This window comes from Rhizoctonia solani, chromosome 5 (assembly GCF_016906535.1).
Source record: "Rhizoctonia solani chromosome 5, complete sequence".
NCBI classification, from domain to species: domain Eukaryota; kingdom Fungi; phylum Basidiomycota; class Agaricomycetes; order Cantharellales; family Ceratobasidiaceae; genus Rhizoctonia; species Rhizoctonia solani.
The window spans coordinates 344,173-361,566 of NC_057374.1; the positions used below are offsets into that span (position 1 = coordinate 344,173).

Below are 17,394 nucleotides of genomic sequence, written 5' to 3' on the forward strand. Positions count from 1 at the left end.
TTCTATGTTACACAAAAAGTGTTTGTGATATAACGAGACTCCGACGATGCCGAAAGTAGCCACACAGTGGGCATACTCCCTAATACAGATGATCTGTCGCGTTGGGAGCAGTAACCATACAAGGAACCAGGGCCGAGTCGATGTAATCCAAGCCAATAGCAGAACGCCACTAATCAAACCCACGATTTTCTCCGAACAAATATCAAGATAAACGCATCCCCGGGAACTCCACTTAAGACCATAGCTAGCTAGCAGATGTGTCAAGTGAGATTACGTTACCGTGTCTTGAGATTTTCCCTTGGCCTTTTGGTAACGTTAACAATCTGTGTTTGAGAAACTAACGAAACAGGTCGTTTTTTGATTGTCCTCGCATCATAAAAACTCGGCACTCCACAGAGTGAGTCTCTTTTCAACCCGTCATGATCACCTCAGCTCTGACTCCCTCACTCGAACGAAGCTTATTTCCTGCTCGCGGTCGGAAGTTCACGATTGGGCCTTTTGATACTGGCATATCATCATACATTTTCTGTTCCAGATTGAAACTATAATACACAATCGACCCTTGTAGGCGCTCAACCATCAAACACCCAGGTTCAGATCTTAAATAACCTATACGCTCAACGAGCAACTTCAAGCAGCTACAAACGACCATCATCAGCGCACAGCCCCTTGTATGTCTGAGATCGAGTTGAACTCACCCCTCTCATTCTCCGTAATCGTGGGCTTTTCCGTAGGAGTCCCAGTCTCGGGATGACTTGTATGCGTCAAGTGTTTCTGGTGAGGCTTCCAATCAGCCGAATGCCAAGGCTTGACACCGGTCCGATACATCTCGTCGACTTCTTCCAGACTAAGTCCTCTGGTTTCGGGAATGCAGAACCAGACGTAAACAAAGCCAAAGGTGAGCATGCCGAAGAAGATAAGCAAGATGAGTGGGCCGATACTATAGATAGGGAGTCATTAGTTTTACTTATCGATAGGTCTTATCCCGGGGCGGGCGGAACTCACTCTTTAGCGATACGCGGCGCGAAGAATGATAGAAGGAAGTTCCAGATCCAGTTGGTAGCACTTCCGAGCGCAATGGCTTTGGAACGTACGCGCAATGGGAACGACTCGCCAAGGTATACCCAGGGAACTATCGTTTACATAACGTTAACAATCCTGAACTTTGGGTTTTGCCAATTCACATACCTGGACCCCAGAAGATAGAGAACGAGAAGACGTGCAGAACCGCGAAGGCAATCAAGACATCGCCACCCGCACGATTGCGAGCGGTAAGCTTATCGATTGGGGTGTCTGCGGGTGCGAGTGTAAAGTGGCCGACGAGACCCGCAATGAGCGAGCAAGTGCCTTCGAGGAAAGCTCCAAGGAGTAGAGACTAGAAATAAAGTGTCAGGATAAAGCACGGTACTCGTAATTGAACTACGCACGCGGCGACGACCCCAACTCTCGATGAGATATAAGGCAGGGAAAGTTCCTACGAATGACACACCACCAAGGATGATCTGAATAATGTAGGGAGACAAATCGGTACCGGCACTCTTGAAGAAAGTGTCACCGTAGTAGTCTAAACAGAGTTAATTCAGGATCATGCGCGACAGATAGGCCGTGACTCACAGTAAAAGTTTTGACCGTTCAATTGCTGAATAAACTGGAGCATCATTCCGTTACCCGTACGCATCCAGAGTTTGTTACGAGTCGAGAAGCACTCTGCCCAGGTTGCTTTACCTCCCTATGAGATAAATTCAATTTGAAAATTAACTATGAGGTAAATGAAAGATCTCTTACCTCATTTTCTTCGCGAATACCAATCTCAAGCTCCTCAACAATGTCATCCACGAAAGGATCATTTGGAGCATAGCCATTAACAGCAGAGATAGCTTCGCGGGCTTCCTGTTCGCGTCCTTGGCCCAGAAGATAACGACTAATGGCCCCGGTTAAAATTTGTTCCATCGATCACACGTGCATACTCACGGGCTTTCAGGCAAAAACAGGATTCCACCGCACAGGATCAAGCCCCACAAAAGTTGGAGCCCGACTGGGATACGCCACGATGCCGAACCGGGAATCTTATGCGTCGCAAAGTCGAGGATATAACTCAAGAAGATCCTGTAAAACCAGGGTTAGCTCTATGTCAGGTAAGTGCCTGTTTTCGAAATTGGACCTACCCTGCAATGATTTGAAGCTGGTAAAGCACCAACAACGCACCGCGAATCTTCTTGGGTGCGGTTTCTCCGTTGTAAAGTGGGACAATAGCCGACATGGCACCTACACCCAAGCCCGCAATAAAACGACTGTATGGGATGATTAATTTGATGCACACACTGCAATAGGACTAATGGCTTACCCAACGGATATCTGTGCAATGCTCCTTCTGTCCCGGTTTGGATGGCCACACCGGCAGTAAAGATAGCACACCAAATAAGATAGACCATCGTCGCCCGAAACGATCCGAGGAGAAAGCTTGACCGATGGCACCGACGAACGTTCTACCAAATCGTTAGACAGTGGAGTAGCACATAATGTGATTGTCCTTACCCAGCCGATAACAGACTCGTAATTATACTCTGCCTGTGGGCATCCAACTCCCATGTTCCATCTGGGTGTTGAACACCAAAGCGTTCGATAAAATCTGGCATAATGAGACATCCTGAGATGACACCAATGTCATACTAGAAGCTGAATGAGTACGGAATGCAAGACGAGGAGGGAAGACTAACCCCGAAGAGAAAGCCACCAAAGGCGACGAAGAAACAGAAGATGATAGCCTTGCCGTTGGCCATGGCGGGGCGTGGTCCAAGTTGTTTGGGACCTGTGAAGAAGAAACCGGCGGGAGGAAGAGGGGATCCAGCCAGACGAAGACGAAGACGCCCATTCTTAAGTATTTGAAGGCTCTACGAGCAAACATATCAGTCTCTTGCCAAGCTGGGCTGTATGTCCGACAGAAGATATCTCTACTGTCCCACGGGGATAAATCGAAGTGTCCTCATTCGGAACGAAGCCAAGGGATGATGTTTATGCCCAGCTCACATGCTCGACGCGGTAAGAATAGCTACCATATGGAGTATCGCTAGAATAAGGCTCGGCTCTTCCTCCGTTGGAGCCCTTGGTTGCCAGTCAGGCAACGGGAATACAATCTCAAATTCCTGCGATACCGTGTCGCGGCAATCACGACGGCAATGCCGCTCAACAAGCGCTCGAAAAACAAGACGGCCCGGAGCTCCGTGACGTCAGCTAATTTGATCTTCTTGGATCCATGCGGGGAAACTATTTATACGCCAGGACCCACTTGGCCGAAAACTTAGCATACTATCATTAAGTGTCCTTACCTCGCTCCTAAACAACACTGCACTGCGATTGGAATAAATCTTCCCTGTTCCTCTGGAATGTCTTTTCCTGGATTCCTTGTTTTCTCGTTGGTGGAAGCATGCCCCGCTTCCCCCATTCCTTCCCCACGCTACTTGGACGAGCCGAGTTGATTAATATTGCTGGGCCCCTCACTCCTCTTACCTCTGCGACGATGACGTACTTCTGCTACTATATTCTCATCAACTGAGGACTGTTTCACATGTTTGCTCATTAAAGCGAGTAAAAATCGCACTCAGCCGGAGGGTCCCGGATCAAATGAACTCGATCTCAGATATATCTTTTTGTTAACTTGCCCTGGGGACCCACCCCTAATCATTGCGATCATTACCTCCGGTCACCAATCACCGCTTACTTGCCATCCGGCGTGCCTCTAAGAGTGGAGCCTAGCCAACTGCACATGGCTATGTCCATACAGGTGGCCTTTGCCCCTTATGAAAGCTGCCTTCCCGCATCAAGAGCATTTATAGACACTGTGCCCCGAGTTACAGTTACAGCACGGGCTGGGAGATCAGCCCGTAGCTCGTTATAGAGCCAAGCTCCAAATGGCTCGCTTCGGTTATGAGGAGATATCACAGAGGGAAGAAGGCTATTGGCTTACGCATCCCTAAGTGTCCTGTAGAATGGGCAACCGCATGGCTTGATCAGGTTCTGCTGATAAATTCTAATAAATTGTCATACCAGATTTGTAGGTTCAATCATATTGAGCTTCGGGAGAATATGCAGAAGGCAACACGGTAATCTCACAAATCGCTAACTACATGAGATCCCTAAATAGACACCATACTGTGCACTGGTCAGTCCCTGGGTTATTATTATTTGGCCTGATGAGATTCGTAGAGAATTAGCATCCACTGCGAAGTAGCAAGAGGGAGTCCGCGTTCCTCTTATGCATTCACCAGGTCCATAATGTAGTGCATTGCGTTACTATCTACTTGGGTAAAAATGTGAGTTTTTCGGTATGTGGGATACAAGTAGCTTTGAATGCTTAGAAGATGAGTGCTCGGATTGGGACATATTGTCTACAGAGGATTAGAGCGTTCATCAGTTTGGTTTCGTTGCTTTTCGGTATCATCCAATTTCATCGCTTCGTATTCCATGAAATAGGTATGAAAAATGACCGATTTTAATAAGAAAAATTCCCTGCATTCTGCCACTATTAAAATCATATAGTTGTACCGGGAAAATACGGAGCATTTATCCACACCTCTATGATCTGCGTAAGAAATGCCGCTGACCCTGATGCTTCGCAAATTCTAAGTATTAAATCAACAAAATGAATATGATTTCCTCACGGTATCTTGCTAACTAGCCGCAGGAGAGGAATGGAAGTATGTAAGCGGACCCGAGTGCACCCGTACGTTTGAATTCGTGAGGTTGATCAAGGAGTCGAATCAGAAGACGTTGTGCTTCCTAATAGTCCACCTATTCCACTACTATTGGTCTTTGTATATGTATAGGCCCACATTGTTCAACATACCTCAACCCTGCTTACTGTTAGGATACTAGGACATGGCTCTGCAAGCGCACCTCACGACGATTATAAGCTATTAATTTCCAGGCACAAGGACGCAAGAAACACTACGGAGGAGTACAAAGAACAGGAAAAATATGACAAAACGTGTACAAATATTATATAGCCGCATAACCGACGGGTTGGACATAACATGTAAAAGATGAGCAAGGGATGAAGGCTGAGCAAGAGTGAGACGAAACAAGCTGTATAGTAATACCAAATAACCAGAGCTGCAAATAATAGCAATACAAACGCCTTGTACCAATCCGAACTCTCATACCACGGTACACTGGTATCCAAACTTTGGTTGGACCTGTCATGTCGTTTGAGATCTTCGACACAAAACTCAGCTGCCTTTCGGATCCGTGTTGCGACCCGAATTTCATCATCTAGACTCAGCACCCAACAGATGACAAACGGAACAGCTCGGGTTGAAGCTGTTTGGGTAAATGTGCGCTTGAGCAAAGGGATTTTTAGGTCTCGCGATTCCAGAGTTGCCTTTACCATAGCTCTCCTTACTTGGACAGAGGGTATTGCTGTTGCTAAGTCGAGCAGTTTGTACATCTGGACTGGCGTGCCTTTGGTGAGTGTTACTTGTTCTACTCCCCTGACGTGTGCAATATCACGCTCGAGGCGAAGGGTGCATGTCATAGCCATGAGATCTTGATCGTTCATGGCGTAGACATCGGAATTTTGGGTTTCAGTAAAGGAAGTAGTGAATTAAGCAAGTGTACTAGTCAAAGTAGCAAAGCGCTGCAAGGTGAAAGTCATGCTAAAGTTTGGTTTAGACGGGTAATAAAGAAATGAAATGAAATAATACCAGCTGAGACCTATCATATATGTGCGGCGTTGATAATGTTGGAGCTACTCGCATCTACTATTTCTCGAGTCTTTTCGCACTGCACTGATGGGCTGCCCGAAGACTCAGAAAGAGACGCAAAAACATCGTCATGCTCCTTGATTTGCAAGTCAGCTCCACCTGCATCCAGTACCAAAGCTTTCCTTTGGAAATCAGTGAATAAGCTATGATTGGCCACCGCAGATTGTTTTACCACATCTATTCTTTCCTGGATCACCGGGAAATCTGCGGAGGAACCAGAGGGCCCCACCTAAATAGATTCTGGCTCAATCACTGGAAAACACACAGCGTCCGAGAATGTTATCCGACTTAGGAAAGGGGCCACGGCGCCTGGACTTTTTGGAGAGATCATTCGGACAAGGCTTATCACTGGTCAATCCTTTTACTATGTATACCTTCAGCGGCTCTTTGATCTTACAAATGAATATAAGGTCATGTTGCAGTCGTGGGGTTAGTCATTACTTCCCGAGTCGACTACACCTTGGCAATAAGCGGCGCACGCCAACTTAACCTAGCCTCGAGAATAGGAGGCATAGAAATGGTGCTCCATATGTCGACTTCGTTGACAACCAGCTCAGTTGAAATATACATGCAGAATCGAACAAGCTCGGACCAAGGCCACTCGATCTTGGAGAACCACTTCAATCTAAGTTAGAAGGAGCTAGACCAAAAAAAAAGGGTGGAGTTCGGCCAAAGAGGATGCAAAGGATCCCATTTGACATTAAATCAGAGAAAAAAGGCTAGCTAATGCCAGCTAATCTGCGTCAGAATTAGTATACGTATAGACCCTACGACTAAAAAAGGGTCCAACTGAATGTGATGTAGCAAACGACGACTTCGACGTGTTCAAGTCCAAATATAAATAGCTGAAGGAGAGCCGGCTTAACACCCTCGTTGGTCACCTTTACATCCCAGGCTACTATATCAATCATATTTTAGCATGAGAAACACTTACATGAGTCTTCTACTTTGTGCCATGGCTGTACGCATACATGCATCTCCTAGGCCAACCGTGATACGGGACATGTCAGCACTGAAGGTGAGTGATATACAGCAATATTGTTGAATAAAATGCTAACGAGTAGTAACGGAATATAGCCAGGACCATGCTTGACCGACAGTGACTGTAGAACTGGCGGGTCTTGCTCAAAGGGTTGGTGTGTTATTGCTCAATCAATGGCCAAGCAGAACGCACAATGCGATCCTAGAGAACACGAGGTGGGGCTTGTCTGCTGATCATACTTTTCTCATTAGCTGACGGGCCTGCATGATCCACTATATTCGATTCCTAGAAATGTGTGCATGAATCAGACTGTTGCCCAGGCTTTGAGTGCACGGATACACCTGATTATCCAGGGATTCCTCAAGGACCTTACTGTTTACCGACTCCGCCTCGCGGATAGTTCTTAATTCTTCTAGATTTGTATTTTGATAGAATATAGCATAGTAAATCTAGCCGAGCAGTACGATAAAAATAGCCTCTCAAGACATGACTCATGCTTGAGCAACATCTGAGTTCAGAAATCGCTCACCCGTCCAGCTATGAACAAACCTTGTAGCGGGGAGTCACACAATCGACTCTAAGATCGAATTCAGTAAAACGTCGAGCGTAATAGACCCTTCCGGAGCTCCATAAGTATTTAGCGACAAAAGACCCGACATGAATACGGATCGACCCTGCACTCAGACTTATCCAGAGAACATAGCAGCCCTTGATCGATAACAGTCAACGTTATGAGCATTCAAATGTTGTTCGATCACTGTCACATGTCGACACTATGGCATGATAAGATCTTGAAAATCAGTATATCGGTAAAAGACACCCTTTTTCAGTATAATTTGGTCTGAAAACTATAACGTCAGTATGCTTTCCTCAGTACGAATCAGACCAAGGGAGAATTGATATTTGAAGCTAGCATATGTTGGCCTTGATTTCAGTTCAATGCCTACTTAAATACACATTCTTATTTTCAGTATTTTAACCTTGTACAGTGGTCATGATGCCAAACAGATCGTCTTTCCGAGGAGCCGAGTAAGTATTGCTGTCTTCCTCATATCAGGTGCTCATTATGCAATACTCATGAACCGATTAGCCTTAAAACCTGACAGGTGGGGTTCTAAAAACAGTTGATTCAATGTACACTAAACTATATTGAGACCTAACCGTAAGTAAAAATGTAGACCAACAAGTTCTCGGGCTTCCGGAGTTCATAATCGTAAATAACTTGTACAGTCTCATTTCGAATTAAAGCTTCTTTATCAAGGTTATCCTTCCGTATATGCGCGTGTGAAGCTATAGTGAGCATACCTAGAGTATAAGAGATTGAATGCACTTAAGGCATTCCGACATAGCTGTAAGACTCACATGACAAGGGCGTCAAGATATAGGAAGAGTCTTCAAGTTGTAAGTGCAACAGAATTAAATGCATCCGCCATCATAAATTATCACAATGAGAAAATCTATTCGGTCTCGAGACATTTCCGGGGGGTGGTCATGACATCATACCTCATACTACTCGAATTGCTTCGGTGAAGTCACCGACTAGCCCGCATAATCGGCACAGCATAGTTCGCCTCCGATTACATTTGTTTGAACATTGTGAGGTCGGCGATAATGGAGGTGACCTATCTGGCCCAATTATAAAGATCATGAATCTCTAATAGCAGCCAGTACTTCTCCTCAGATCCCTCTTTCCATCATGAGAACAAGCATTCCCCTGTTATGTATCATTCTGTCAGTCGCAAATACTCTTGCTTCACCGGCCTCAGTCTTACTGGAGACACGCGAAATCGGCCGGGTAACGACCTAGATCTTATTTATGCGCTGGAATCATACTGACAGATAGTATACATCTAGGCCTGCAAAACTAATGGAGAGTGCCAAGATTGCGAGTTTTGCTACCGAGAGCAATCATGTTTTCCGATAATAGATTGTGGTACAGGTTGTGAACGTAACAACAAAGTGGGTGTAGCTAATCACAAGCCTGATAGTCAACTGACCATGTTATTAGGCATGCAACGTCAATGCGGAATGTTGTTCGGGATATTGTGACCCTTCTAAACACACTTGCGCACAAGGGAACTGACTCTAGCCCGATCAATGCAACGCGTTCGTCTGGTTACGAAGAAGCCTCTGTACAATTACACTAGTTGCTATTCGAATTGCATCTATTAAAAACCTTTATATATCTCGGATAACTAATGTCTAATTATAGGATGTACATTAATCTACCTAAAACAACTTCTATTCACTCTGTTCCTTCACATCAACCCCCGAGTCACTCATCCCTTCGTTAGCAAACACGGCTTGACGAGCGGCGAGTCCTCGGGCGTTTTTATAAAATACAACATCACCCTCGTCTTCAATGAACTGTGGCAATCATCCAGTTAGCAAGAACGAATGGGGTAGACCTGAAGAAGTGACTTACTCGGCACTCTTTCCAAACTCTGTAAACTTCACCCCATGTGCCTGGTCGGCCTTCATGACTGTATCCAGCCCGAGCGAGGCGGGCCTTCAAATGACGCGAGGCTTCCCATCTACAAAAGCAAAGGCCATATTAGTAACAATTCAACAAACACAAGTGGAAACTTACGCATGATAGTGGGGATTTTACTGCACACATGGTGCAAAACATGCGTCTCACTGATCCCGTGAGTAAGTGTGGCGCCTAGCCATCCAGTAATAGATGCGATGAACCCCTCTCCACCTAGGAGATTCCTGTCCATTGTGGAGAGCGCACCACGGGTGAACGTGAACGCAGACTGGCGATAATGAGGGAGTAAAGGATCCGTGTGCTACAACAAATGAATTCAATATACCACCCCGTATCTCAATGAAAAGACTCACTTGAAGGAACGTAATCAAAATTAGCCAGTGGTTAACCCACAAATAAGGGACAAAGTAGACCCTGAACATCTCCGCGAACCCACGTTGCATCGACCACCAGATGAGTGTACCGAGCCACAAAAAGATACCGAAATCTGAGAAAAGGATTTGAGAATATTGGTGTGGTTGGAAAAGGGGGGCTTTGGGCACGAAATGATTAGTCCACGCGGGATAATGCTTTTGGCCAGAAATGTTCATAATGAGATATAAAGGCCATCCGAATAGCTGTTTGTATAGATAGCTTAGCTACTTTTAACCGTTCAACGAATGACAATCGACCTACGAGCAATGCGAAAACTCCTAGAGCCGCCCCAAGAGGAGAATCACCCAAGGCATCTACCAACTCCTCTTGTACTTTCTCGTCAACTCTTCCGCCGGCGAGATCTTCCTTCGCAGGGTCCAAAGGAGGAAGGCCTTCTGGCTTCTGGTTCTTGGAACATACGCTTCGTCCCGTGTGCAGTGGCTCGTGGCGGCATGATGCCTCGCGTGGCTAATTCGCCAACTGTGATATGGAACTCCAAGCGCGGAATGAAGAACCCATCCAACCGCGTTGTTGAGTGTTTTAGAAGTGCTAAAGGCTTGGTGCCCACATTCGTGGGCGATGATCCATAGACCAGTTCCTACAAGCCCCGCACCAAGAGCGTAAACCTGCCAACCAGCAAATCGTGCAAACGAATACAAGTGCGGTGAAAGACTCTGGGCTATAGGTTGCAAGTTCTTAGGAAGAGCTGCGACCAATGAGTCGAGCGGTAGTTCAGTAGGATTGATGCGAGGAATATAAGTGGACGCTGTGTGGTGGAAAGCGCCCAAGAGAGCAAATCCATTGCAACATAAGAGAACGAGCGAAGCGCCGATCGTTCAAAGCAGTGCGGTCTGCCAATATCAGATTTGGTTGAGCAAGTGGCGCTGATGTTCAACATATACTGTACTCACGGAATTACGCTCAGACAGTCCTTGACCGACAACTCTGGAACGACAAATTTTTCAGGACCATCGGACCCAAGTTTAGGAGACGGTGAGCGCGAATTGGCTGCTGCAGCAACGCGTGCAGCGGCCTTGGCTTTCTGGCGTTGTCCCATATTGATGATCTAATCGATTTTTGCGGTCTATCGAGTAAATAAATTTCTAGTCTAGCAAGTAGAACGACTGTCTAAAGAGTGGGGGTTGTGGATGAGTGAAAGATAGCAATCGTTGGCCAAGTCAATCTCCGCTCTTATACCCTCGACCCGCCTGAAACGCGTAAAAGGACGAAAAAAGAGCCAGGGTCCCGACAAGGTACAGCGCCGTTCGAAGATCACATGAATTTCATCCAAGGCGGGCTCGCTGCAAGATACGAGAAAATTGCAAAGAGGATTGGACATGGATACGGAGGGTGTAGGGATATTGAACACAGGAAGCATGGTTTTAGGATGAATTTGGAAAGAATCGAGGGATTAACCTTAGCCTTTGGGGCAATCATCCTGCCGATTATAGGAATTTCCAATTGACCCACATTACCCCGCTTTAATAGCCCCTTGGCACCGCGTGCACGACTTCTTTCTCCTGTAGGCAATATTCATAAGTAGGGGTTTTCCAAGCTAAATCCAGGCGTACCAGTAGTACTGGCCAAGGTTTACACATAAAACGCTGGGCTCAAACTCTGCATAAGGGCTGAGAGATTGTTCGAGTTAGTCTCCAGAAGCAATGCATAGCCCTAGGTCGCATATTGAGTGAAAGCGAGTCGGGATTCCGAGCACCTATTTTGTACCATTGCCCTGGTGAAATGACTTCCTTAGAAAAGATGTCTCTACGAACCCAGATACCAAGTATCAACTTTCTACCGATATCTACAGATCCCTTATATACAGTATATAATATTTAACTCACCGGAAGTCAACACATGCATGCCTTTAGAAAACGCAACATTGTATAATTATTGACAAGCGTGTAGTCTTTGTAGCAACGCGCTGATTAAAAACGAAAAATGAAAAACCGATACCCTAGTTTCCAAGTCGAATCGGGGTTTCAATGGATGGGAAGTCATGACCAATGACCAACCAAGCAGGCTTGAGATGCCGCCGGTCTGACATCGGCAACCACGTGCCTTTCGCCCCGGACGATCTTCGCTTCGTTCGAAGACAAATCCTCTTTTTAACCATTCCAAGTCATGATAACAATCTTCAGCGTGCATCGTTTAGATACTTGGTCACGAAATATAGCCAAACAATATTTCCACAGAACACATCGAATCCAGCTCTGAAGCGATGAATGGCCCGCAATTTGTTGACTAAATCGATGAGAACTACCAATATCTACACGCCAAGAAGCCTTTCTGGGTTTAATTAATTTGAGCGCAGGGTAGAATTAGCCTCCACCACGCTTGTCCGTGCCGGCCAGCAGGGCTTCGGAAACCCCCCACGGCTGCGAAGTAGCGAGTCTCACTCGTGCATGGCTAAACCCAACTCTCATGACCGTTCGCAGCGGTGGGGAAAATCATATCGCGGCGCTCGGTGTATGCGAGGTCGGACAGTGGAAGGGGTCGAGCGCGAGTCGACGCAGTAAACTGCTAGTCATGCGACTCGGTTAATGCTCCGGCTAAATCACTATTTTGCGTCGGAAGCTTGCGCAGACGCAAAATGTTCATATAGGAGCCTCTAATAAGTCCTCTTGAAATCTGTGTCTCACAGATGGAGCACGGGCGAATAGAATCTGCGTAACCCGCTAGGTGTTTACCAGGTTTGGAGAAGCAAATCTGGGTGATATCAACTGCAAGTAGTATATGCATGAGGCTCGAAGCTGCTGACCTTGGCTTCGAGCATCGAGCGGTCCTAGTGGAAACTTTATCTTGTGGTCGACACGGCACACCTTTAAGATATTGGTGTGTTGTTTCAAAGTTACGAATAATCGTACCTCTCAGCTTTGCCGATGTAATATAGGAGTCACTTGGAAAATTGTAATGGATTTGAGTACATTGTATATAATGGTATATCAAACCAGCACCTTGTCAATGTGCTACACGCGACCTGAGGACTCCAGATACGAATGATCAACTAAATATGGAGTCAAGCGGGTGCAAGACCTGGGCTTACCACCGGGCTAACAAACTAGCAAGATACCATATGGCATATAAGACGTACTGTACCAGACACAAAGGGTATAGTAGCGGTGATATAAGCAGGCCAAAATGGCACAATATGGCATTTGTTGGCCGGGACCTGTCAATTCCGGAGATTGATTCTTGATACTAGCATTTTTGGTATACCCAAATAACTTAATGCTGACTCAGGCTCCGAAAAGGGAATCGGAGGATGGTAGCCGACCGGGAATCTTGAGAATTGGTATGTTTGTATGTGCTTTCCACTGCTTCTATTCCAATAGTTGATGCGTTAGAGGCTCGGTACGTACCTGACCGTATACTCATATGAGAATGATCATATGAGCCCCTGCTAGCCCCCGTACGTCCCTCTGTAAAAGAGACACATACTGTTATAACTCTTTGAACACCCTCACATCTGATGTCCATATTGATTCCAGCAGGAAATAGCGTTACTTACACTCCCGCCAATACTCAATTAAGGGACTCAAGTGATGGCCATGTAGGAATAGCAATTACAATTGACGATGGCATGGTAAATGCGCTAGACAATATTGGAACATGTGAAGTACGCGCTGATCTATTACTGTAGCATAGCAAGACTATTTCACACTCAGCCAGCAGCAACAAGCCCCAGTCTCAATCTTGTACAGCCAATCCAGGGCCGATCACCCAGAACAACTTGAATGAACCAGATATAGGCATCAAAGATCCTTTTTGGAGCTTGTACGTTAAATTTGCTTCTTCTGGGGCCTCTGATAACAACCATAGTACTCAAATATTAATATGAAACCCTGAAGCCACCGCTAGAATACGACTATGAAAGGGATGACCTTGGAAGGAGCGGAAGATTTTGGAAGGTTTATGTCAAAGAGACCAATGAATGGGATGCTGAGACAGTTGATAGTTGGAATAAGTAAGGCATGCTTAAGTCTTTGTATGATGCTATTTATGCTCAAATTTTCACTGCTCTCAGGTCTTTGGATGTTATACTAGGTAAGCTAATGGGTTTAGAAAGTGGCAAAACAATCGCTGATATGACTACATCTATTGCAGTGTTTGTACGTCTTTTGACTTATACTAGATTGATAACATATCATTAATCTTTCACAGGCTGCTCTTTTTTCTGCAATATCTACAGCGTAGGGCAGTTTAATGCACCTGCAAAGTATCTCTCACTTAAGGTTTGCTGCTTACAGGTTTCTCATGGAGAGTTCCAAGAGGCTCCAGGAAGATCCGGCGGATGTTTCCGCACAGGCGCTTGCTGTTATCTCTCAAACTCTGCTTGCTCTTACCAACGGCACTTCAACTTCAACTTCAGCTTCAATGTCCGCCAAACAAATCCCATTTGTCCCTTCCAGCACCATTGTTCTGATTAATATTCTATGGTATATGTCGCTTAGTGTCAGTGTTGTGGCATCCTTCTTGGCTATGCTAGCCAAGGATTGGTGCCATGCTTTCATGACCGGCCGGAAGGGTGAATTATATGTACAGGCGCGACGACGGCAAAAGAAGTGGACGATGATTGAGAAATGGAAAATGCAAGAACTCATTCTGGTTTTGCCTTCCCTTATACATGTATCACTTCGTAAGTTACATTGATCAATTTCCCGTCGAATATATCTAACAAAAGGTCTAACCTAATTAGTCCTGTTTGCGATTGGCTTGTGTGTCTATGTCTGGCAACTGAACGATATAGTTGCGATTCCGGTCTGTTGCGTCTGTGGTGCATGTGCTGCGTTCTATATCCTATCTAGTCTAGCGCAACAGTCCTTGAGCATTTCCCATATACCACCATTATATCCACGATCCAACGGTCTAGCATGCTGAAACCACTTTACTTAGCTATACGACTTCTCTGTATATTGCTCGCTATATGCGGCGCTTGCCTATCAATGGGCGTTATATTCCCTCTAGCGTGTCTTTTCGACCTTTGCCTTCCTTCCATGTCTGCCTTTCTCTTTGATAGAATGGCATCCTTGATCGATTACAATGCCAAATGCGCCGACCGCTGGTTTCCAGATAAGCCTGTGCCTGAAGAGTACGAATCCCTTGACGACGATATTGTTACCAGCTCAGCACTGAGTTGGGTCATTTCTAACTGCGAAGCGATTGATTCGGTGGATATTGCGCTGCAAGCACTCGCCAGCGCTTCCATGTCCCTCCCCTAGAGCCACTGGAGAAATGTGATACACCAAGCGTGATTGCTCGTCAAATAGGTTTTACCGACTTCTATAACAGCGTAGATCAAGAGAGGTCGATGAGATATTTGGTTGCACTATCGACTTTTGGAACAGTAGCGCCGCAGCCAACCAATACTCAAACACTTGCGTATAATTACAGGCTGCACAGGAGTATAATCTCCACGACATCAAGCAGATGATTAGATTAATCCACCTCGATAATGAAAAGTAAGCGATATTAGTTGCTCTTACGTTTGACTGACTTTGGTAACTTATTTTTTCAACGCCACAGACGGATTGCAGTAATGCTCACCAATGGAACCTTGCTGCAAATAGCCACAACTTTGTTGCAATAAGTTTTGGCAGTAGAGCAAGTTCCGTTGCATTGGGAATACTCAAAAACCCAATGTCTCTTTCGAGTTGGGTTCTTCCTATGGTCGTCAAAATCCTCAGAGAGTATATTCGACCCGAGTCCGAGATTGAAACCCTGCATCCTGCTTCTGTTCAATCCTTAGCTCATGTGGGATCGCTCCTTAGTGCATGCATCCCCCCGAGGAAAAATTCAATGGGTCCAATATTGCCTTCCATTTACTTCGCCCTATTTTGGCTGCTTCGTTTGATCCAGAAGATGATCTATATCGGTTATCCAGCCCATTGGTAGTCGCCGCACTGTCACACAGTCAACGTAACCTCTCCAGAGGATCGTCCCAACCCAAGGATATGACCTTATTGTCCGAGTCAGTAAATGCGCTATATGACTACCAATTCGAGGTAGCTCCCTGTGCGGCGGTATTCTGGTTTGGCCTATTCGAGCTATCTTCTGATCCCGATCAATATCATTGCACGGGTATTGGTGAAGAGAATGGCCATGGTGGCCAGCTTTTAAAAACGAGGTACAAAAATCACAGGACAATAACATCAGCCATTATGCTGTTCATGGGGTTTCTCATATCTATGATACTCTCCTCTCAAAAGACATCATTGATAACAACATCGTGGCCCACCTCAAATCTCTTGACTGTGTCTTCGAGGGTGCGGGAATCAACACTCCACCTGTACCTTTCTACGTTTTTGTGCTCGAGGTGCACTGTCGTGGATGGCTCTATATCAAGGGCCTGTCACCTCAATGCGCAAAGATGCTCTCACGCTACACGTTTCCGCGGCTTTCTGCCGATCTGTTAGCATACCTACAGACTCGTGATGTATTAACAGATCTTACAGGAGCAGCTAGCAGCAAGGGCCATACAATGCAGTTTTTCGCAATTTGCCAGTTATGGCTTTTTTACACACTCTATCTCGACTCTCCATCCGTTCAAGACTCAATCAAGGACAAGTTGGCTACCGAGCTTGGCAAGTACCGGCGATCTGAACACACTCGGGAGGCATTTGAGGATATCGGGAAAATTTGGGAAGGAGCATAGAAACCCTCTGGACCAGCGCGCGTGAACGCAGACGCGTGGTGAGCGCTTTCGGTGTTTGGGCCTACCGAGTCGTCGAATGCGTATTCCAGCACCAAGGGGTTCAGACCTCCGACCCGCGAATGCAACAAATCGAAACGGAATTATCGAACACGTCTCCAGAGCTACGAGGACTGCCTTCATTCACGAGCGTTACACCATACTTTATGGATGAAACTCACGTAAAAATTGAAGTAGAAGAACACGGGCCGGAGTTAAATTGAAGGTATTGGTTTCTGGGTGCCAATGTAATGCGAGATTTTTTAGAGTCTTTGTCAGATTTTCGACGACATCAACGATTCATTCGCCCGCTTACTTTCTGTTTGTTTTGAACCAATGAAGACGGTGCATAAACATTCCACTATGCATATGCTTTGACTGAATATAAAATTGGATTTTTTATATTGTCAAACATACGCATATACCCATGCTTATTGGATCAATGTACTGAAATTTGCTAGCGCAGTATAGTGAAATTCTTGCAGTATTTTTGCTATTGATACGATATATGCTCGGGCTAATCTGTAATCCATAGCCATAAAGCATAAAAACAAGAACTTGGATCAGCGAAAAGTCAGAATAAGGGCTGGATGGATCGAAACGAGCCCTCGTTCCATTCTTGAGCGGAGATCCACAAAGTAACGTTAGAATCATTGATGAACCTTTGCGATTTACAGTTTGGTTTGTAATGTCATTGTGTTTGTTATCTGCTAGGACCTCCAATGAACGTAACATCACAACGTTACTGCAAGGTGCAATGGGGTAGATACGTTATAATCACGGATTGAGGTCCTAAACTGAATTAACAAATGCTATAAGGCACACGTTACTAAGAATTTGGAACAAATGCACTGGAAATCAACGCAGGATTAGAGTTAACCTCGAAGGAAATCGTCCTCCCAATTGTGGAAGACTCGAAATTCCCTGGGGTGAGCCTGGCCAGGTGCGGGCCTTGGCATCGAACACATTGCTGATCCTGCTCGGGGAGCCAATAACGTTTGTTTTATTATGGCAGTGGCGTCCTTTGCAAGATACGATCGACGCAAGTGTCAACGTT

General features: G+C 45.7%; 4 protein-coding genes across 4 annotated transcripts; 2 read left to right on the forward strand and 2 right to left on the reverse strand.

Annotated features, from left to right (window-relative positions):
- Positions 1 to 630: 630 nt before the first annotated feature.
- On the reverse strand, positions 631 to 5,554 carry RhiXN_08913 (Sugar (and other) transporter; the record flags this gene model as incomplete). Its single annotated transcript, XM_043328729.1, has 13 exons — positions 631 to 638; positions 699 to 940; positions 1,006 to 1,132; positions 1,189 to 1,375; positions 1,428 to 1,564; positions 1,615 to 1,729; positions 1,786 to 1,921; positions 1,972 to 2,106; positions 2,166 to 2,291; positions 2,345 to 2,486; positions 2,552 to 2,669; positions 2,718 to 2,891; positions 5,129 to 5,554. 13 exons carry the CDS (start codon positions 5,552 to 5,554, stop codon positions 631 to 633), a joined length of 2,073 nt encoding a protein of 690 aa, XP_043180175.1.
- A 3,428-nt stretch (positions 5,555 to 8,982) lies between these two features.
- RhiXN_08914 (Fatty acid desaturase) lies at positions 8,983 to 10,703 on the reverse strand (the record flags this gene model as incomplete). The annotated part of the gene is made up of 8 exons (XM_043328730.1): positions 8,983 to 9,108; positions 9,167 to 9,267; positions 9,332 to 9,533; positions 9,586 to 9,849; positions 9,908 to 10,114; positions 10,171 to 10,352; positions 10,412 to 10,497; positions 10,558 to 10,703. The coding sequence occupies 8 exons, from the start codon at positions 10,701 to 10,703 to the stop codon at positions 8,983 to 8,985; spliced, it is 1,314 nt and encodes a 437-aa protein (XP_043180176.1).
- A 2,174-nt stretch (positions 10,704 to 12,877) lies between these two features.
- On the forward strand, positions 12,878 to 14,868 carry RhiXN_08915 (uncharacterized protein; the record flags this gene model as incomplete). The annotated part of the gene is made up of 12 exons (XM_043328731.1): positions 12,878 to 12,941; positions 12,994 to 13,000; positions 13,054 to 13,058; positions 13,138 to 13,232; positions 13,290 to 13,467; positions 13,508 to 13,613; positions 13,674 to 13,693; positions 13,754 to 13,758; positions 13,811 to 13,839; positions 13,897 to 14,285; positions 14,346 to 14,407; positions 14,455 to 14,868. 12 exons carry the CDS (start codon positions 12,878 to 12,880, stop codon positions 14,866 to 14,868), a joined length of 1,374 nt encoding a protein of 457 aa, XP_043180177.1.
- Positions 14,869 to 15,286: 418 nt separating this feature from the next.
- Positions 15,287 to 16,301, forward strand: RhiXN_08916 (uncharacterized protein; the record flags this gene model as incomplete). Its single annotated transcript, XM_043328732.1, has 3 exons — positions 15,287 to 15,382; positions 15,418 to 15,773; positions 15,803 to 16,301. The coding sequence occupies 3 exons, from the start codon at positions 15,287 to 15,289 to the stop codon at positions 16,299 to 16,301; spliced, it is 951 nt and encodes a 316-aa protein (XP_043180178.1).
- Positions 16,302 to 17,394: the final 1,093 nt, after the last annotated feature.